The 21,736-nt window shown below is 42.7% G+C and overlaps 1 protein-coding gene across 2 annotated transcripts in view; it reads left to right on the forward strand.

The window, feature by feature from the left end:
• Positions 1 to 21,736, forward strand: part of Slain1 (SLAIN motif family member 1) — a 55,128-nt gene that overhangs the window by 27,476 nt on the left and 5,916 nt on the right. Inside the window, exons 3-6 of one of the 2 annotated variants that reach the window (XM_036199210.1) lie at positions 5,149 to 5,298; positions 6,341 to 6,490; positions 8,692 to 9,033; positions 18,970 to 19,125. In XM_036199210.1, the coding sequence (XP_036055103.1) occupies positions 5,149 to 5,298; positions 6,341 to 6,490; positions 8,692 to 9,033; positions 18,970 to 19,125 (798 nt within the window). The remainder of the gene's footprint in view (positions 1 to 5,148; positions 5,299 to 6,340; positions 6,491 to 8,691; positions 9,034 to 18,969; positions 19,126 to 21,736) is intronic. The other variant, XM_036199211.1, reaches the window with a different exon arrangement.

Below are 21,736 nucleotides of genomic sequence, written 5' to 3' on the forward strand. Positions count from 1 at the left end.
CTCCCTCCCTCCCTCCCTTCCTCCTTCCCTCCTTCCCTCCCTTCCTTCCTTCCTGTCAGAGTTGCTCAAGACTTTGCTTACAAAGGTTGACATGACAGTTGGCCAGCTCTACAAGGCAAAACCATAGGAAATGACGGAGATTATACATATAGCTGTTTGAGAAGAGAGGCCAGGAGCAAAGAGATAGAAGATCATGCCTTAGAAAAAGATTCTGTATGAAGTTTAGTCAGATTTGCTGTTAAAGAGATTTTAGTAAGAATTTAAAGTCTGAGGAGCCGACACTGGGCTGCTCTGGAATTGCCTCGTTAGTGCAGCATCACCCTAACCATCCTGAGTGACACTGACTCCGGGACACCTGCTTTCCTTGAGGGGTGCACGGGAGACTGCTGAATCAAGAGTTGGCATAGTGTCTGCATGTTCCAGCTTTGCCTGTACGTGTTAGTGCAGTAAGAAGCGGAAAGAATAGAGACCAGGGCTACCTCAGTAGAAATGTGAAGTACTGTGAGACGCCCATGGAGAGATCAAAGCTCCGTCCTCCAGGGCTTCTTCACCTGATTAAACAGCACAGAGGCTTTGTAATCGACAGCAGTGTGTGTGTGAACCCTTTCAACAGGACTGAAGCGCTGAACTTGCTGGAGATTTTAGAGGATGTTGACTTTTCAGAATTGAAGAAGCCTTCTTGGCCTTTTGTGTGGTTTACTGCCGACTGGCTTGTGTTTTCATTTTCAGTGTGCAACCCAGACTTGTTCATAGTTCCTGTAGACAGTGACTCCCATTTAGCTCCTTTTTACAGGTTGGTTTCCTCAGTCACAGGCCCTCACCATTAGTAATATAAAAATCATTAGCTTCGAGTCACAAGATTAATCCCGATTAAGTTCACTGATTTAGATTTACTTATGAGTATGGGGGAGTGTTCTATGGGTGCCTTTTTCCTACTTAACCCATAGCTGGCTTGAAATGCCTTGTTAAACCTGTCTATATTCAAAGACATGCTGGGCAGGGTTCAGTTTAAAGAATTGGATAAAATAGTGTAGCTGTCAGACAGGGAGTGGTAAGATAGTTTTAAAGTCAATAGATATTAGTTAGTTTTATCATGTTTAACATTATTAGCGTGTGTTTATGAATCCCAAATGGCTTAGAAGTTTCTAGAGAGAGGCTCATTTCCACAAGAGAAGATAGTACAAAAAGAGTTGTCTAGAGAACATTTGATAGCATTTGCTGTTTTCTTTACTTTGTCATTTATGTGTATGTGTGGGGGTCTGTGGTTATACGCCGTGTGTGTATTTGTAAAACTGGAGTTAGGGGTGGCTGTGAGCCACCGGGCTGGGTGCTGGCAGTCAAGCCCAGGTCCTCAGGAAGAGCAGCCCTGCGCTTTCTCTCTAGCCCCCTATTTCTTGGTTTTTGAATTCTCAGTTTAGTGTAGAACTGACCTCTTGAGGGCCATCACTGAGATTTTAATTAGATCAGGTTTTCCTTTCACATGAATTAGGTCATATTGATTCTTCAGTTTGATTTTGGTAATATGCACAGACATGTATTCAATGAAATCTGAATATTCCCTGTGTTTTTGTGTGTGTTTAGGCAAAGCTGATTGAAGGAAGGTGGGACTGTTAATGTTCCTGGGAATTTCTCTCATCCACACAATTATTCTTTGGGGGTTGGGATGCAAAACCTGTAAGTTCTTTCTGAAAGCAACAACTATCTGCCGCCCTCCCGGGACTGGCTTTTAACGGCATCACTGGAGGACTTAACCTGGGATTCCCCTCATAGTTATGCACAGTAAGGTAAACAATAATTCATAAATATCCATTTACTTAAGTTTGGAAAGTTTGAATATGCACAGGACATAAGTGAGCAGATGACTAAGCACATTTGACCTTCTTTCCCCCAAAGGTTTTTTTCTTTTGGTTTTTCGAGACAGGGTTTCTCTGTGTAGCTTTGCGCCTTTCCTGTATCTCGCTCTGTAGACCAGGCTGGCCTTGAACTCACAAAGATCAGCCTGGCTCTGCCTCCCGAGTGCTGGGATTAAAGGTGTGTGCCACCACCGCCCGGCTTTTCTTAGAGTAGGAGTAAAGGAAAATTGTTGTAGACGAGTTTGTCACCCATTTTCTGCGTTGGTAAGATTGTCTTCCTCCTCTTAGGGTCATTTTGGGCATCTTTGAGTATCCTACAAGTTACCATCTTCCTATTAAGACAGTCAGCTCTGCTGGCTGCATGTAGTGGCTTACATCTGTAATCCCAGCACTTTGGCCATAGAAGCAGTACAGGAGTTCAAGGCCAGCCTGTGCTATATGAGAAAGAACTTGTCTCCAAAGAACAAACAAAACACACCCCAAATAAACAAAATCAGAAAAATAATTGAATGAAGACATAAACTGCCCCTTTTTGTTATTCATAAAAATTGTTTCTTTTGCAGTTCTTTAGCTCCACAGGAATGAGGAGGAAGCATCCCTTCTGCCTGCCTCTCGCTCCCCTTCCCTCTCGTCCCCATCACAGGCCTGGGCACCAATAGAGCAACATTGTTTCATGAGATTGCCTCTACAGTAATTCTACTCCCTCTCCCTAAACGCCAATCGCCTGCTGAAGAACAATATAGAATGTTCTTTCTTGCAATAGATGCTATTTGTGTTCTTAGCTGGGACCTTGCTGTCATAGCCACAATAACTGTGCCATTGTGCAGGGAGGCTGGGTCACTGTAGTCATTGTGCAGAATAACGAGGGCTGTTTACTTGGGATTTGTTGTCCCCTGCATCTGTGGGTGAGAACACAAAGTTATTGTAATTTGCCTGGCGAACGATCAGACTCATATAAAATACCATTGTCTGTCAAGCAAGTTAGCAGTCACAAAGAACTATGACTTTGTTTGTTCAATATAGAATTTGCAATAACAGACACCCAGTAGTAGAGACTGAAGATGTAAGAACAGCCACCTAGTGTATGTACTGCATAGTCACTGCAGTTTTGCATATATTAGGGGTCAAGTCAGAGCCAAGGTACTCAGGGTCCGTGTCTGCTCTGGCTCAGAGCGAGAGCTGCTGATGCACAGACATGCAGGTTGAAGAAGGGACATGCAGGACCCATGTCAGTTAGGAACCAGATCTCATGGCACCATCTCCCAGGCAACCTGAGGATTCTGAATGTTATCATGAACATAGTTGCTTTGCTGGCTTTTTTAAAACCTATATAGGAAATAAAACCATATTTACACAATTGAAGTAATACTCATATCAAAAACTCTGTACTGAAGGAAGAAACAGTCTGCTCTTTTAAACGACCTTGATAGGATTTTCAAGGACCTGCAGAATCCCAGTGTTTCAGCTCCCTGTTTGCTTGACTGTCCACATCCACCATTTTTTCCCATGCCACTGGCCATTTTGAGCACTTCTCCGGTGGGTGGGTACTCATCAGTGCTCACCTTAGAAAGGCCCTGGGAATGTCTTTCAAAGTTTCTTTACATTTTTGTCAAATGTTTAGACTGACTCTATTTCTCCCTTCTGCTTGCTATGTCTTAAGTGCTTGCCTTTGGGAAAAGTAAACTTTGACAACCTTAGTGGTTTTCCTGCTCTGAAGACTCAGGAAATGTTTGTGATTCACTAAATGTTTTGTCATGAGGGGTCTTTTTCATGAACTTAAGATTAACAAGGATGTGGTTGATATATTGTGCATCCCAATAAACTTATATGGGGGTCAGAGAACAGAACAGCCATTATATAAAACATAGGTTTAGGCAGTGATAGCACACATCTTTAATCCTAGCACTCTGGAGGCAGAGATCCGTCCGGATCTCTGTGAGTTCAAAGTCACACTGAAAATAGCCAGACATGGTGACTCACACCTTTAATCCCAGGAAGTGATGGCAGGAAGCAGAAAGGTATCTAAGGCGTGAGGACCAGGAACTAAATAAAGCCTTTTAAAGCTTTTAGCTTTTAGCAGCAGTTCGGCTGAGATCCATTCAGATGAGGACTCAGAGGCTTTCAATCTGAGGAAACAAGATTGGCTGAGGAATTGGCAAGGTGAGGTAGCTGTGGCTTGTTCTGTATCTCTGATCTTTCAGTGTTCACCCCAGTACCTGGCTCTGGGTTTGCTTTCATTAATAAGACCTTTTAAGATTCATGCTACACAAGGAAGAGGTAATTTTGAGGGAGAGAAACCAATTAGAATATGGGAGATAACTGAAGAATTAGATTATATGTTGATTGTGGTACAATTCCTTTGATTTTTAATTTCATATCAAAGTAGTATTAAAATATTAACCTGATAGTCTGCCTTTAAAAATTACACACATGATATTTGTTCCCTAAGAAAAATCTGCAGATTCTTATAAAAGAAATGCAATCACTGGTAGTCTCTCCCACTGGCATTTAAATTAGCTGCCATGGGGCTGGCTTCCTATGGTTTGTATACCACTTCACCCAAAGCTTGTCTAAAACCCAAGGCCTTTGGAAACATAATAGTCCTTATGAGATTGTCTTGCAATCCAGATCCAAATTTCTATATAAAATTTTAAAAAATTGGTTGATGGAATTTGTATGAGTGCTTTTCCTGCATGTGTATATGTCTTCCACGTGCATGCCTGGTGTGCTCATGGAGGTCAGAAACTCTTTCCTAAGACCTGGAGTTAGGTGGTTGTTAGCCACCGTGGAGGTGCTGGAAACCCAGGGTCTCTGCAAGAGCAACAAGTGCTCTTAACTGCTGGGCCATCTCTCCAGACATGTCTATATAAAATATTTTGATTAATATGTTCTTAAATTAACTGCACTTGAAAGTAAATAAAACAGTTTTTTAGGGCTTTAAATATTAAGAATGGGTTCTAGAAACCTCAAGTTTTTGATTTTTGTTTTTATCTTTTGGTATTGTTTTATGTGACAACAAAACACTTAAGTTTTGTTCAGAAATGGAAACTATTTCTGATGTAGAAATTGGAATTTCCCTTTCATACAGGCATATTCCTTTAATCAGAGTGAAGCAGATGGGCTATTTCCCAGTGGTTGCGCAGACGAGGCCTCATGATTTTGCACATTTTTCCTTAGATGAATGGAAGCCAGTTAACATGGGAAAAGTTGCTTTGTTTTCCTTCCGTTTGTCCCTCTGATGAACCAGCCCGTGCCTCTGTAGAGCTAACTGCTGCTGTGTTTGCTTCTGTGACAGCCAGCCGATGGCGGAGCCTCTTCTCCTCACCTGCTTCCCTGGCTTTCCCCTATAGTCCTGTTGCGAGACTCAGCCCTTACAGCAATGGCATTAGTACTCCCAGCTCCTCTAAAACCTCCAACAAAGCAATACTAACACCCGAGAGAACAGGTAATCTTTCAACTTCCTGACCAGCTGCTTGCTTTGCTACTTAGTCACGAAACACGACTCACATCCATCTGCCATGGGGACCCAGAGGGTGACCTAGTATCATGGAGGTCATGCCACACGCTTACTCTGGGTAGAAAGCACCTGCGTTCCTGTGCTGGATGCTTGTCTACTGCTTGGTCTCAGCTGTGCTTGGTAGACCGTCTGCCCTCTTTAGCAAACGCCTGACCTAGATGGGATATGAGCACAGTTTAAGTAGCTCTCTACTGATATCAAAGTCACATGACTTTACGTCGTGTTCTAAACAGTTCGTGTTTTCTGTTAGCTTTTAAAATCTGGGCTTCAGGGATGGAATGGTTGTATTGGCTTTTCACAAGATTAGTCTCTCCATTGCCTTTCTGGTCTTGGCATTGGTGCGAATCCGTTCCACAGCACTCTTTCATCTGGCTCTTTTCTTCTTGGTTCATTTATCTTAACTTACTGATGAGTTTTCACTGGGTTTCAGCAGATTTCCATGATTGCTCACTACTCTAAATTATGACGTGTATATGTCTTTACATTAATGTGTCTTTTATGCATGACATTTTCCATTTATGGCACTACTGTGTCTGCCCACTAAAAATGGACTAGGTTAAACTTAATTGTGAAATATGTAACCAGTTACTGCCAGATATGTATTCATCTGATTATTAGTTTAAAGTGTACATGTGTACACACACACACACACACACACACACACACACACGCACACACACATACATATATATTTTCAAACACCACACCCTTAGATTTGTGCGTTAACTTTTTAGTAGACAGTACTGGGTGATTATGTTTTCATTCTACAAGTTGGATTTAAAAAACAGTAAATAAATTACTTCACACTTAGCTATTGTGAACATGTAAAGATGTATTTATTGCCTGGCAAATGACAACATGTCAGTTTTTTTGTTACATCATATAAACAAGAAAAATGCCACTTGCGTATGAATTTGTAGCACAAGCATACTTACCATTTCTCTAATAATGTATTTCCTCTGTGTTTTAGGTTACACCTCCAGAGGCTCCCCTCTTAGCCCCCAGTCGTCTATTGACAGTGAGCTGAGCACTTCAGAATTGGAAGATGACTCTATATCCATGGGATATAAGTTACAGGACCTCACTGACGTTCAGATCATGGCTCGTCTACAAGAAGAGAGTATGTTCTTTTAATGGAGGGACATGAGGTGTCTGCTTGGACTCTGAGTGATGGGTGGAGCCAGGCACTTTTCCCAGGGAGTGGATTCCTTGTTCTGTGTTGCCTTCCTTTGTAGTCAGAAGAGTTACATGTCCTTCACGTGCTGAAGAGCACTGTGGGTATTAGGCATGCTCTCAGCATCACATTGATCTGTGGAGGTTGAAGGCATTCTTGGACATTTCTCTCACAGCAGTAGGAATGTGTGTTCACACAAAAATCGAAACACACATATTCTCAGCATCTGTATTTGCAATAGCCTTCTCTCTCGGGGTAAAACGCCATGGCCACAGGCAAATTAAGGAAAAGAGGATTTATTTTTGCCTGCGGTTCCAGAGGAGTGAGCGTCTGTCATGGCATGTGGAGGCATGGCAGCAAGCAGCAGGCACAGCGGCAGGAGAAGGAAGCTGGAGATCACACCTGTAACAGCAAACGGGAGGCAGAGAGGGCAGCGGAAGTAAGGCAAGGCCATGAACTCTCAAGGCCTGCCTCTAGTGAGGTACTCCCTCCACGGCAGGGCTCACAGCTCCCACATGGCCCCAGAGGACTGAGACTGTGCCTGAGACTATGGAGGACATTTCTCATGTATTCCACCAGTCTCTAACTGGACTGCGTTGAGATGCCCTTCTGCAATGAATGGCTAAGTAAGGGTGGTGTGTCCATACCATGGAGTACTACTCATCTACAAACATGAGCAAGCTGTTGGTAGGACATCTTGGGTGGGCTCCAGGGAATCATAAAAATGAAAACAAGATGATACAAGAGATTGTATGCAGTGTTATTCCATTTGTGTAACATTTTGAAATGGTAGAGCTTTAGAAATGTAGGACATTGGTGGATGGGGTTAGGTCTTGGAAAGGAGAGGGTGGTAGATATGCTTCTAAAAGCATAACACAAGGGATTTTCATGGTATAGAATTGTTCAGTATTTTGAATGGCATAAAAGCATGTAGCTAGTAGAATTATAAGAAACTTAATATTAACCTATACATGCATAAGTAAATGAAAAATCTGAATAAAATGGGTGGATTATATCACTGTCAATTCCTTAATTATTATTCTAGTCCACAAATTTGCAAAACTGTTGGAAGCTGGGTGAAGTGCTACTATTATTTCCTAGGGCTTTGTGGGAGTCTATAGGCATCTTAAAAAATTCCATTAAAATGCTCCAGGATAAGTAACTGTGGAGGACTACAGGAAATGGAACACTTTATCAAGCATCTGTGTGACGTGCTTCAGAGGCATCGGTTCTGTCTATGAAGGGCACAAGAAGATATACGAAACAGAACCGGGCAAAGCTTGTGTTTGAATTATCTTTTCAGGCCGGTATAGTGGAGATAGTTAAACACACCAGTTTCTTGCTTTGACAATTAGTCAAGAGTACTATGATAAACATGGTGATACCTATGGAGGCTTTAAGAAGATACGTGTTGAAGAGCAAGGTGATTGTTTTGTATCGTTAATGGCCAATTTAAGTGCTTTAGTCTGGAAAAAGACTGGATGTCAGTTTCAGATATTAAGTAATCCTGACGAGATAGACAATGCTAAATAGTGAAAATAAAGTTGCAGTTTGACTGTCTTTGGGGTGGTTGCTATTTAAGATAATCTAAGACTACTGAGGCACTAAAACACCACCATACTTGAAGGAAATACTAGCTAGTAACATAAAAGAATAGAGGGCAGTGACCTTGCTAGAAAGTGTTTGCACCTCAGGTTTTAATCTTTCTTCTTGGCCTGGACATTGATAGAGGGAACAGGTTCCTTTCTCTACCAGGGATTGGTTTTTTTGTAATTGTACTAGCTCACAGGAAACTATAATAATAATAATGAATATTTCTTCCTAAACTGGGTTTTTCTAACTATCTCCAAACTTGACAAGGGATAATTTGGAGAATCTTGTGAGTAATGATGTTTGGAGTCATGTCAGGTGGGTCTGACCTTCACTGGAGCGGTGATACACTTTTTTCAGTGTTGACTGACCTAGCATTATGTGTGTGTTTGGGAAATAAATGTATGTTTTTGTTTGTGTTGGAAGGGGATTTAATAACCTGAAACAAGGTGGTGTGTCCTCGTTTGAGTAATTCATTGTCATTTTAAAGGAAAGCTGTGAGTTGTAGTTTAATATTAGTTACGTGAACTTTCTCATGGTACTGTTTGCTTCAATAGGTCTCAGGCAAGACTATGCTTCCACTTCGGCATCCGTGTCCAGACACAGTTCCAGTGTGTCGTTGAGTTCAGGAAAAAAAGGGACATGTAGTGACCAAGAATATGACCGGTACAGCCTGGAGGACGAGGAAGAATTCGATCATTTGCCACCGCCTCAGCCTCGTCTTCCGAGGTGTTCACCTTTCCAAAGAGGAATTCCCCACTCACAGACTTTCTCCAGCATTCGAGATTGTAGGAGGAGCCCCAGTTCCCAGTATTTTCCTTCAAATAATTTCCAGCAACCACAGTATTATTCACCCCAAGCCCAAACTCCAGATCAGCAACCAAATAGGACCAATGGAGGTAGGTCATGTTTTCTAGCCACCAAATTGTTGGCAGGTATTTCTCATATCTGAGTTCATCCTTATCAGTTTGGTCTAATTTTATATCTAAAATTGACTGTCTTTAGCTGTGTCTCAGGTTTATACATATCTGACTTCAGGAAAACTACCATGATGATCCCACCTCAGAATCACATTAAGATGTGAAGATCTTTTTGTGTATTTGTGTGTACACACTGCTCTCGAACACAGACACACACACACACACACACACACACACACACACACACACGTGCGCGCACATATGTGTGCTGAGGTTAGAGGTCAATGGCTGTTGGCTTCCTTAATTTTTCTTCACCTTATTATTTATTTATTTTTGAGACTAGGTATACCTCTGAATCTGGAGCTCACTGATATGGCTCTACTGGGTGGCTGACAAGCCAAGGGTGCATCTGTCTGCTTTCCCAGAGCTGAGATCATAGGAATTTTTTTTATTTGAGTGCTGGGGATCTGAACTCAGGTCCTTACACTGCTTGTCTTTTGCTAACTGAGCCGTCTCTCCAGCCTCTGAGTGTGGAGATCTTTGTGTTGCTATTTGTCCACTGTAGGGCGGCCATATTGTGCAGCCTGTGGACCGCGTGGCTGGGCTCCATGTCGTCCAAGGCTCCGTGTTGCATTCATAACATCACTAGCCTCTTACCATGGGTTTTGATCTTAGACAATGTCGAGAGAATGCTGTTCTTGCACACTCAGATTTAGGCGGAGTCTGGTGAAGCATGCTTCAGATACTAACTTTAATACCTGTGAAGCAGTAGGATTGGAAAATAGCTATGTGGCATGTTCATGAAAAGTTCATCTGTAATGTTGGTGTGTATAATTCTCTTTCATATTTTTTACTGTTCTCTTCCTCATATTCCAAGGAGTTTGACTCTGTGACTACCAAGAACTACAGAGAGAACAATCATGTAATACCCCAAGGCTGGTGTATGTGTGTATTTGTGATCAGCCAGAACCTCCATGCACAGCCTAGAAAGCTGGAAGAAACTACTTAACTGTTTTGGACCTATATAGTTGCAGCCTTTAATTATTAAAACACACCATTTCTCAAAGTCTAGAAGTAAATAATATTTTTAAGTGTCTCCAGGGTGAATACAATTTGGATTACAGATCAAATATTATACATTTTAGTTTCCATCATTTCTTCCACCATACTTGTATTATTCTGCAAGCTGAAAGTTTATTTGAAAGTATTTAAAGCATTATATTCTGAGTTTCTCTCTTAACACCTTCAGATTTTAAGTGCAAGACTTGGCTTAAGAAAGTCATAGCAACTAATATCTTAAAGCTCCTAATGGCAGCCAGGTGGTGCTCCATTCTCTGTGATTACTGGATATCTGTCTTGACACAGTGTCACAGCTGGAAGATGGGCACCTGGCCTTGTTACCTGAAGCTGTTTTCAGGAGCCACAGTTGAGTCTGTCATGCAGCCGGCTGCTGGCTCTACATCTCAGCTGCTGTCTCAGTTTAGGCCACTATTTCTGTGATGAAACTCCATGACTAATAAGCAAGTTGAGAAGGGAAGGGTTTATTTAGCTTACACTTACACATCACTGTTTGTCACCACAGGAAGTCAGGATAGGGAATCAAACAGGGCAGGATTCTGGAGGCAGGAGCTGATGCAGAGGCTGTGGAGGGGAGCTGCTTACTACCTTGCTTCCCATGGTTTGCTCAGCCTGCTTTCTTAAAGAACCCAGGACCACCAGCCCAAGGATAGTACCACCCACAGTGAGCTGGGCCCTCCCCCAGCAATCACTAATTGAGAAAATGCCTTATGGCTGGATCTCATGGGGGGGCATCTCCTCAACTGAGGCTCCTTCCTCTCTAATGACTCTAGCTTGTGTCAAGGTGACACACAAAACACATTATTCAGTCACAACCCATCCTTTCTTATTCATCCCCAAGATATCACATTAAAAACATAAATAACTTTGAAAGTACCACAGTCTTTACAAACTCAGACACAATAAAACTCTAGTCCCTTTAAAATAACCAATTTCTTAAAATCTAGTCTTTTAAAATTCAGTCTCCCAACCATGGCCTCCAGTAAAATACTTTACTTCAAGAGGGAAAAATAAGGGTACAGTCACAGTCAAATCAAAGAAAAACCAAATTCCAGCCATCCAGTGTCTGGGATCTACTACGATCTCCTGGACTCCCCCAAAGGGCTTGGATCACTTCTCTGCCTCCACCCTCTGCAGCACACAGCTTGTCTTCTTGGCTCTGGCTGGGCTGGCTCCACTCCATTGCTGCTGATGCTCTTGGTGGTCTTCCCATGGTACTGGAATTTTCTGCTGAACCTGGGCTACACTTTCACCAATAGCCTCTGATAGACTCTTCTGGTGCCAAGCCTCAACTTCTTTCCATGACCCCTTCAGTCCTGGGTTTTCACCTGCCTCTGAGGCTGCACCTTCACCACTGTTCTCTCCTGGCCTCTCAGAGTGTCAAGCCTCAGTTGCTCTCCATGACCCCCTCATGCCTTCAAAACCAGTACCACCTGGGTGACTCTTACACATTACCAAGTCTGGCTGCCAGCAGGAGGTACAACCTTGGCTGTCTCTGGAACATAGCTTCTCTGTGCTCTCAGAGAATTTCCCAGAAGACCTCACCTTCATGATGCTGGTCTCTTCTTGATCACTGCTAATTATTTAGCTCCAGCTGACCAGCATCAAGTATCCCAGCAATGTTTCACTTTAGTAGTTCTGTTATCTTGTTAAGCACAGCTGATTCTTCAGCCCCAGCTAACCAGAACCACAGAATCTTAAAATAACAAATGGCCCTGATAAAGTCTTCAAGCTTCCCTCTGAAATTTCACAAGCCAGGCCTCCATGTCCTGCTCTGCTCTCAGCGTTCTTATCTCCCAAGTTTCCAGAGAACACAAAGAGCTCTTAACACTCAATGGCTCTTCTTGCCCAAAGTTCCAAAGTCCTTTCACAGTCTTACCCCAAACATGGTCAGGTCTGTCACAGCAATACCCCACTCCTGGTACTAATTCGTCTTGGTTAGGGTTTCTATTGCTGTGATGAAACAACATGACCAAAAGGAAGTTGGGGAGGAAAGGGTTTATTTTTATTTGGTTTACACTTCCACATTGTAGTCCATCACTGAAGGAAGTCAGGACCAGAACTCTAGCAGTTCTGGAACCTGGAGGCAGGAGCTGATGCAGAGGCCATGGAAGGGAGCTGCTTACTGGCTTGCTTCCCATGACTTGCTCAGCCTGCTTTCTTGTAGAAATCAAGACCATCAGCTCAAAGATGGCATCATTCACAGTGGGCTGGGCCTGCCACTTGATCACTAATTGAGAAAATGCCTTACAGCTGGATCTCCTGGAGACATTTCTTCAACTGAGGCTCCTTCCTCAAAACACAAAATGAGCCAGTACACGTGGCACCGTCAGTGGGCTTGTTCTCTTCCATGCTGCTGTTTGTTGTTCTTAGAAAAGTGTGAGACTTTCATCAAACACCATTGGGAGAGGACTAGGTCTCCCTAAGCCCACATTCCCACGCTGCCCACAAGAAAGCAGGCAGTACTCCAGTCCAGGTTGTAGGAGTTTTACATGTGAAGGGGCATGGAATACAAAGGTAATTTTCTGGATGTGCTTCTGATTAATCAGCTTCATGGCTGAGAGTACAGGCTCTGACTGATAGGAAATCACAACATGTCCACACGGTTGGGCTTTCCCAGCGGACTGCCTAGTTATTTCCGGTTCAAAATAGCCATTTCCAGGTCAGAACATCTTGTGTGACTAGGACTCCGTGGCTTTACATAAAGCGCGTGCGCGGCCATGTAATCTACATGCATGCGTGGAGTAGCCACATGCAGTCCTGTACGCATGCATGGCTCACTCTTTAAAAAGCCGGCACCAGTTTTCACAGGTCTCCTCTCCTCTCCTCTCCTCTCCTCTCCTCTCCTCTCCTCTCCTCTCCTCTTCTCTCCTCTCTTCTCTCCTCCTCTTCTCTCCTCTCCTCACTCACTCACGTGTGTGATTCACACAGGCCTGTCACATTTCTGTCCTCTTTAATAAAAACTCTTCTGTGGACTTGTGTTCGGGACGTGTTCCTCTTGGGTAAGAGCGCCATAATAACTAACACTGACATCAGCGGGCCCTGAGTTCCAGTCCTGTCCCTTCCATGCTGAAGTTTCTCAGGTCACTAAGCTTTGGTTTTCTAAGTTGCAAAACCAAGAAAAAAAATAACATGTAACTTTCAGAAAACATCACTGTAATTTCACATCAAACCATCTGGTATATTTTCTCCCAACTTAAATATGTTACAAGGAATAAATTAAATAATGAATACTACATTGCCTGGAGTAGATGTGCTGAATAAAATTTCTCTCCCACTCCACCTACACTTTTTGAACATTTTTAAACATATGGCTCAGATATCTGAGCCTCCGTTTGTTACCACAGAATGTTATTTGAACCAACTTATGAAAGAAAAATGGTAACTTTTAGAATATCCAATGTTCTTCTCAATTACTGAAACTATATAGATGGGAGAAAATAATTATTAGCTCTTGGATCTATGTTTAAAAATAATAAAAAACTTAAAAGAGGACATGAAGTTGGGATCCTGGAGTAAGTTGGAGCAGGGAAGGGAGGAGTAGATTTGATAAATGAACATTGTATTCTGGTGTGAAATTTTTAAAGAATAAATAAAACACTTTTTAAAATGAACTGATTTTTTTTTTTTTTTATGGTTTTTCGAGACATGGTTTCTCTGTGTACCTTTGGAGCCTGACCTGGAACTCACTCTGTAGCCCAGGCTGGCCTCACACTCACGGAGATCCACCTGGCTCAGCCTCCTGAGTGCTGGGATTAAAGGCGTGTGCCACCACTGCCCAGCTAAATGAACTGAATTTTATATAATCATTGTGACAAAATATGCCTCACTCAAACTAAACCAAACTGGCATGGTGGCATACACCTTTAATCCTAGCATTGGGGAGACAGAGGAGGGTGGATCTCTACGTTTAAGACCAGCTTGGTCTGCATAGTAAGTTATAGGCCAGCCATACCTACATAGTGAGACTGTCTTTAACAAAACCAAACCCATGTAAAACAGCAGAAATAGAGTTTTTAACTGACTGGTTTGTGGCTCATGCCCTGTCTAGTTTCAGAAGAGATAGCTCGTACAGGTTCTTGACATGTTTTGGGGACTCACTGATGGTGACTTGTCAGACGTCAGAACACCGAAGTGACTAAGCTGCTTTCCTGTGCTTGCTTTACTCGTTCAGGGTCTGGGCGATGTGGTGCAGCCCTTGGCAGCACAGTGACCCTCCTCCCGGGGTCTGTGTTGACAGGCAGGGGAACTAGTGTCTCCTGATTCCCTGGTTGTCTGTTCCCCCTGACTGTGAGCATCTGAACTCTCTTCTGGGTCTCTCACTTTTCTCTAGTTTATTGGCCCTTGAAGATGAAATCTCTGATTTCTTATGAAGATGGAATTAGGACATTGTGTTTTAGTCCTTGGACTTTAAGGTGTGGGAGTGCATTCCGGATTGTTTGCCAGAAAGTGAACCATATTTCCTGATGGTCTGATTCAAGGGATCACAGCTCACCACAAAGTGTCCCAAGGATTTATACTCAGCCTATTAGTATATTTCAGGATTATGGAGTTAGCAAATGGGCTTGGCACCCAAATACTAGCAAAGACTGCTTTTAAAGATCAATGTGTCTGGATTAATGGAGATTAACCTCACATGATGTATGTACCTTACCTAGATCATAGTTGGGGGGGGGGATGTAACAAATGGCATTCTTGGGATGTTTGGAAGATTTTTGCTTATGAGTTATGATGTTACTGTGCTTAAATGTGATAAAAAAAAAAAAAAAAAACAAAACTTTTGTGATTCTACAGACATTTCTTCCTCCTAGGAGATCCATGTGCATTTAGGGTTAAAATACCAAGAGTGTCTGAAGCTTTTATACTGTTGAAAGCAAACAAATGTATATGTTATGATGAACTAACTGTGGCAGAATGGAAAACAGCTGGTAGCTTAAGGAAGAAGACACATGTGCTCAGGGTACAATTTTTAATTGCTATATTCAAAAGATTTATGGTAGATTTTTGGAAATAACTGCATTTTGGTTTGTATTAATTAATCAATAGTACTGGGGATGCAACCCTGGGACCAGACTGTGCTAGGCTAACTGTTCTACCTCTGAGCCACACTATCAGCTCCTGGAATTAAAATTTCAAAATATAGCTCAATTTTCTAATTAATAGCATGTGATTGTTTCCCTCTGTTTCTATGCTATCTAAAACAATACGTAGTGGAAATAGTCTCATGTCGATGTAGGCTCTTCACATCAGATTTGGGATGTTCAAGAGACCTCGTTATGGGTTCTTTGAATGTCTTTTATCACATACTCTGCCTACACACACACACACACACACACACACACACACACACACGTACCCTTTGTAATATTAAGTGCCTGCTGTGTGGAGCTAGGGCCTTTAATAGGCCTCAGGTAGGTCTGGGGTGAAGCTCATTGATAAGAGTGCTTGTAGAACATGTGAAGCCTTGGGTTTGTTCTCAGCTCTGGGAGTCAGGGGAAGCTGCAAAAAGATAGTCTTCTCTTAATCTAAGCTTTTGTTTTCTGTACTTTGTTACCCTGCTTAGATACCCTGTTCAGAAGATATTAAATGGAAAATGTCGAAGTAACTGTGCTGGCTAGTTTTATGTCAACTTGGCGTAAGGTAGAGTAACTGGAAAGGAGGGAGCCCAGATTGAGAAATGCCTCCGTGTGATTGGGCTGTAGGGCAGATGGTGATGCACACCTTTAATCCCAGCACTTGGGAGGTAGAGGCACTCAGATCTCTGAGTTTGAGGCTAACCTGGTCTATAGAGCCAGTTCTAGGACAGGATAGCCAGGGCTACACAAAGAAATCCTGTCTTGAAAAGCCAAGGTGTGGGGAGGGGAGGATTGGGCTATAGGCAAGCCGATAGAGCATTTTCTTACTTAGTGATTGATGTGGGAGGGTCCAGCCCATTGTAGGTGGGGCCACCCCTGGGCATGTGAGCCTGGATTCTATAAGAAAGCAGGCTAAGCAAGCCATGGGAGCAAGCCAGTAAGTATTTCCTCTCCATGGCCTCTGCATCAGTTCCAGCCTCCAGGTTCCTGCTCTGTTTGAGTTCCTGCCCTGACTTCCTTCAGTGATAAATAGTGATGTGGAAGTTGTAAGCAAAATAAATCCCTTCCTCCCCAACTTGCTTTGGTCATGGTGTTTCATCACAGCAATAGCAACCCTAACTAAGACATAAACAATAGATTTTAAATAACTTTTATTATTGACTAGCTTATAAACTTTTCTTAATTTTTATTGTAGGTAAAAATATACAAGAAAAGCGGAGTTTGTACATTTTAGCACTATGGTTTTAGATAGCTGGGATTTGGAGGGAATCCTCTGAGAGTAAGAGGAAATGACTCTAATTAAAAAAAAAAACAACCATGAAGAGTCTATGGCAGGATACTGTAGCCCTGTGCACAGGCAGGGAATGTGGGGGTGGGAGATTCCTGAGCCAGCAGGTGTCTATGAAGCAGGAGTTGAGTACAGTCTTAATGTATTAGTAAGAGTCTGAAGGTTAGCCGAACCCTTCTGGTCTTGTATCATTACACTTTCCGAAATCTCTTGTACATCATCATACTTACTATATACTATGCTTTTTACATTTGCATGATTTTCTGTCTGTCCCCTAGACTGCACCAAAGAACAAAAAGTTGCTAGACAGGTACAGTTAATGAATATCAGCAGTGAAGATGGTGTGGTGTGTAAGGAGAGAAGAGAAAGGGCTCTGGTTTGATTTCCAGTGCATCTTGAGGAGTCCAGTACATCACTGGTTTCTGATTTAGCTGGAAAAAAGTGACCGTGAGAATGTATGGCCTGGTGTGCACACTCCAGAGTGTTAGAGTATATTTAATAGGTGAGAACGTATGGCCTGATATGCACACTCCTGAGTATTAGAGTATATTTAATAGGTGAGAACGTATGGCCTGATATGCACACTCCAGAGTATTAGAGTATATTTAATAGGTGAGACTGTATGGCCTGATATGCACACTCCTGAGTATTAGAGTATATTTAATAGGTGAGAACGTATGGCCTGATATGCACACTCCTGAGTATTAGAGTATATTTAATAGGTGAGAACGTATGGCCTGATATGCACACTCCTGAGTATTAGAGTATATTTAATAGGTGAGACTGTATGGCCTGATATGCACACTCCAGAGTATTAGAGTATATTTAATAGGTGAGAACGTATGGCCTGATATGCACACTCCAGAGTATTAGAGTATATTTAATAGGTGAGAACTTGTGGCCTGATGTGCACACTCCAGAGTGTTAGAGTATATTTAATAGGTGTAATTCTTAATGGATTTGAGCAAAGAAAGAAATACAACAAAATTAGGCATTACCATGTTTATGATCCACAATTTCAGGCCTACTCTACTTTTCACAATATTATCCTTTAATATTTGTTTCTTTCATTTTGGAGAAACTGAATTTAAACCCGTGTTAATTTGTCTCTCTGGGATTGATAATGGAACAAAAACTAAGAAATGCTGGTTTAAACCATAAACCCAATGAGACTGGAATCTGGTGGTCTCCTTCACTTTGGCACCCCCAACATATACAGGGTGCTTGGCCTTTAGCATATGTGTCATAAATATTTCTCTGTTCATTCCTTCCTTCCATGGAATGGAGAAACGTGTCCAAGTGCAGGGACCATTGCGCCCCATGAGAGAATCCCCCCCTGACGTTGGCATAGGCTGAATCCAGGAATCAGGCCTCGGGAGAGAAGTCTTGTGGTATCTGTTAGCCTGTAATCTGGAGGACTAGTCTGACCCGCGTCCAGAACTTTAGGCTTTGGGGTTGGGGGCTGGGGTGAGAAGAATGGAAGTAGAACTGATCCTGGTGTGTCCGTGTTCCAGAAGAGCATGGCAGGGCCCCTGGACGCCGAGTAGGTGGCTTTTGTGGAAAGTGGTGACTAAAAAGGAACTGTGGACTGTGTGGCGGAAGGTCTGCTGACGGTTAGAGCTGACAGGATCTGGAGTGGGGAGTCCAGGGCAGGGGCGTAGGACAGACTGAAGGGGAGGAGAATGAAGTCCAGTTCAGTGCTGGTGTGGGCTCAGTCTGAGTTGGCCTGAGCTGAGGTGGGTGGTGGTGGTGGTGGGGGGGCGCTAGCAAAGAACCAATTATCTTGAACAGATCCTTGATGCTTTCAACTCTGAGCCAGGCTGTGCGTATGTAACTCTCTGCCACCTCCTGGTGGCAGAGGGTGCACCTAGCAGGAAAGAAGCAAAAAGACCCATTCAGTCTTCAGTCTTTTCTGAGTATGCAGACAGCTCATATACTGGGAGGGTTAACACGGTTAAGAAGTTAATGCACCTGGGGGCCATCCTAAGACAGTTAAAATTGGAATTTGGGGGGGGGTATTAATTGTATTAATTTATTCCACTTTGACCTGTAGCAAAAGATTTAGTAAGTTTTGATTTTGAGTTTCATTATTTTTTAAATTTAGCACATACCTTTGTTTTTAGTGTTCTCATTTCTAAGTGACTCCAGGGTCATATTCTAACCTCATTTGAAGTGTTAACTACTCAGTAAATGGAGAAATATACTTACTGGGTAGTACAAACAGCAAATTGATTAGGAAGGCCCTTTTTCTTTATTACAGAATGTGTTTTTCTCCTGTCCACAACGTATCAGTTAGGATTTTCTGGAGTGTATTGCCCTTGCAAGAGGTTACTTCTCCTTTAGTCTGTGTGCTATTTTCTGTGTGTCACTGATCAAAATGGCTTATTTATTTATTTTCTTTCAAAAGCAAATGTTTTGATTGGCATGGGATTTATTTGTGGTTTTTAACTTGAGAAAAATCCTTTCTTCTTTTAGATAAGCTACGAAGAAGTATGCCTAACCTGGCCCGCACGCCAAGCACCGCTGCGGTCAGCAGCAACCTCAGCTCTCCCGTGACCGTGAGGAGCAGCCAGAGTTTTGACTCAAGCTTGCACGGAGCTGGAAGCGGGGTCTCAAGGGTGCCGTCCTGCAGTAAGTGTAACAGCGGTGGCGCTAACCCTTCTAAGTAGTCATTACACCGGGAGAAAATAGCTTGTTCTCCATTGTTTCTTTTTCACTTAGCGCACCGGAGGAGGCTTTTCTCTGTCTTGTAACTTAGTTTTCACTGTCATCAAATGGTATTTCCTCCAGTGCCCATGTTACCAGCTGCTACTTCTAATAAATTATAGGGGCCCTTCCACCCCAGGATAACTAAGTAATCACTAGTGTGCCCATTATACAGCCCTCTTACCCATGCAGCTTCTCATCTTTTTCTGTCAGTCTGTCAGTTTTCTGTAGAGAGGCACACTGGCTTTGTTCAGCTCGTACTTTGATCTTGTTTTTCACCATTCCAAGCATTTTCCCTCCAAAGACGAAGGTGTGTTTTAGTGTGTGTAAGGGACTTTGTATCCGCTCCACTCCAGCATACCACGAGGCCGTTGCTCACTTGCTGTCTGTCTTCTTCACCAATGAGCAATGTAATGCCAACCCTAGTGTGTGCGCTCAGCCCCTGTGGGGATGCGGTGGTTAGGAGAGGTTGGGTCTCCACTGGCACTGGGAAGAAGACTGTAAGCCAGTGTGCACATAGCCGTAGAGGTCCACGGAGTATGCAGAATGTGCTGGCTAAGGGTTTGCATCTCGAAGTTTTTAAACCCTCAGGCCCAGTTTTGGATACCAGTTTATTTCCCAGCATGTGCTCATCTCAATGTCCTGGTTCAACACTGAAGTGACTGCATTTATTCTGTGTAAGGAGCTGTGCTAGCTGGGTATAGACATTATCTTTCTTAGTCTACCAACAGCTCTGTGAGGTTGTTCCGGTTACCATTCCAATTTTGATGATAAGACACAGGTTCAAATAGGTGAAGTAGCAATTTAGCCGAGGGTGGGCAGGTGGGAAGTGCAGGGTCTAACACAGGTCTGCCGGAGCTAATGCTTTCGGCTACTGTGCTGCTGTGCTCCTAGGGGCAGTCTCTTTTCTGGTTCCTCTGGCCTTCTTCATAGCAGAGCCTCCAGACCTTCTCTTCCACTGGGAAGTCCTCATTGCTTTGCTGGTGACCGTAGCTATAGCAGTCTGAGTCTCAGAGGGGTCCTCCTTTCCATCTTACCATCAAGAATACAGTCTTTCTATCTTCAGGTCTAGTTGGCATTCTGGTCTTCTGAGCTTCTATAGGAATCACTAAGGGCAAAGTTTTGTTTTCTACCTGCTTCTCCAAACACCTTCCAAGTTCACAAATTCCTCCTGCAAACCAATGCCAAAGGTTTAGCAACCACAAGGTCTCCGGGTCAGAGCAGCTTTCAGTCTTGTTAGAATTTGGGGTTTATTATTATTATTATTATTATCTCTGTGGCACATAACCAAGAGAAGCCATCGAAGGGAAGGAAAGTTTATTTTGGCTCAGTTTTGGATATGTTAGTCTGTGACTGACTGGATGTGGTTGCTCTGGGTCTGAGGCACAGCAAATGTCATCCTGAAGAGAGCAGGTAGAGGAGGGAGTTGTTGAAAAAGCAAGGGCCTAGAGGCAAGGTACGTCTTTCCAGGCTGTGACCAATGACCTGCTTCCTCTAGGTAGTCTCTACCTCCTAATGTTTCCAATATCTCTCAGAACAAGGCCACTAGCTAGGAACTAAGGCTTCAACACATGAGCCTGCCTGTGTAGGACATTTTATGATCAAACCACTAATACAAAAGATATGTCTGTGTGTATGCAGATGTTCTTGAATTTGAGGCACTAGAGAGATCGCTAAGTGATTAGCTGGCTGTTCTTTCAGAGAACCCAGCAGCCACATCATAGCTTACAACCCACTGTGACTCCAGTTCTAGGGGATTTGATGGCCTCTTTTGGACTCTTGGACACTTGGCAAGCACAGACATACATTGTTAAAACACCCATGTGAGAGAGAGATGGTAGATATAGATGGATGGATGGATGGATGGATGGATGGATGGATGGGTAAGTGGTTGGATGGATGGATGGATAGATGGATGGATGGATAGATAGATAGATAGATAGATAGATAGATAGATAGATAGATAGATAGATATTTCTCAACACTGGATATTGAAAATATCTCAAATCTAAATCTAATGTCTGTTTCCAAGCACTTCAACGTGTGTCATTCTTGTTAAATTATTGTTAATGTATTTAACCAGGTTGTGAGCTCTTCTGGGCTCGGACCTTAGTTTATTTGCTTTTCTGTTCCCAGTAGCTGACATGTTGCCTGAACACAATGAAGTCATAGTGAATGACAGTGGAATAAAGACAAGCCGATGAATGAATACATAGAGTTGCCTCTCAGGGCTTAGCCTGTTAAATAGTTAAATTAGTTTATGAGTGACGTGAAACAAGAGAGGACTATTAACTAACTTTGTCATTTTTTTAGGCAGCAAGCTAAATATATCATGAAGAAACTTAGCTGAGAAAAAAATATAAATTCTATGTTTGAGTTATGAAGATCAACAGTGTAAGTGTAGGGTGAGAGAAAAATGTTGTGCAAATAGCAAATGTGGGATCAATTAGGAGTTTTGTTGACTGTACCTCAGTGTGGACATTAGCATCTTTGAATGTCATAAAAATTAATATAACCCCAAATAGGATGGAGTATA

The sequence above is a fragment of the Onychomys torridus genome, chromosome 9 (genome assembly GCF_903995425.1).
Source record: "Onychomys torridus chromosome 9, mOncTor1.1, whole genome shotgun sequence".
NCBI classification, from domain to species: domain Eukaryota; kingdom Metazoa; phylum Chordata; class Mammalia; order Rodentia; family Cricetidae; genus Onychomys; species Onychomys torridus.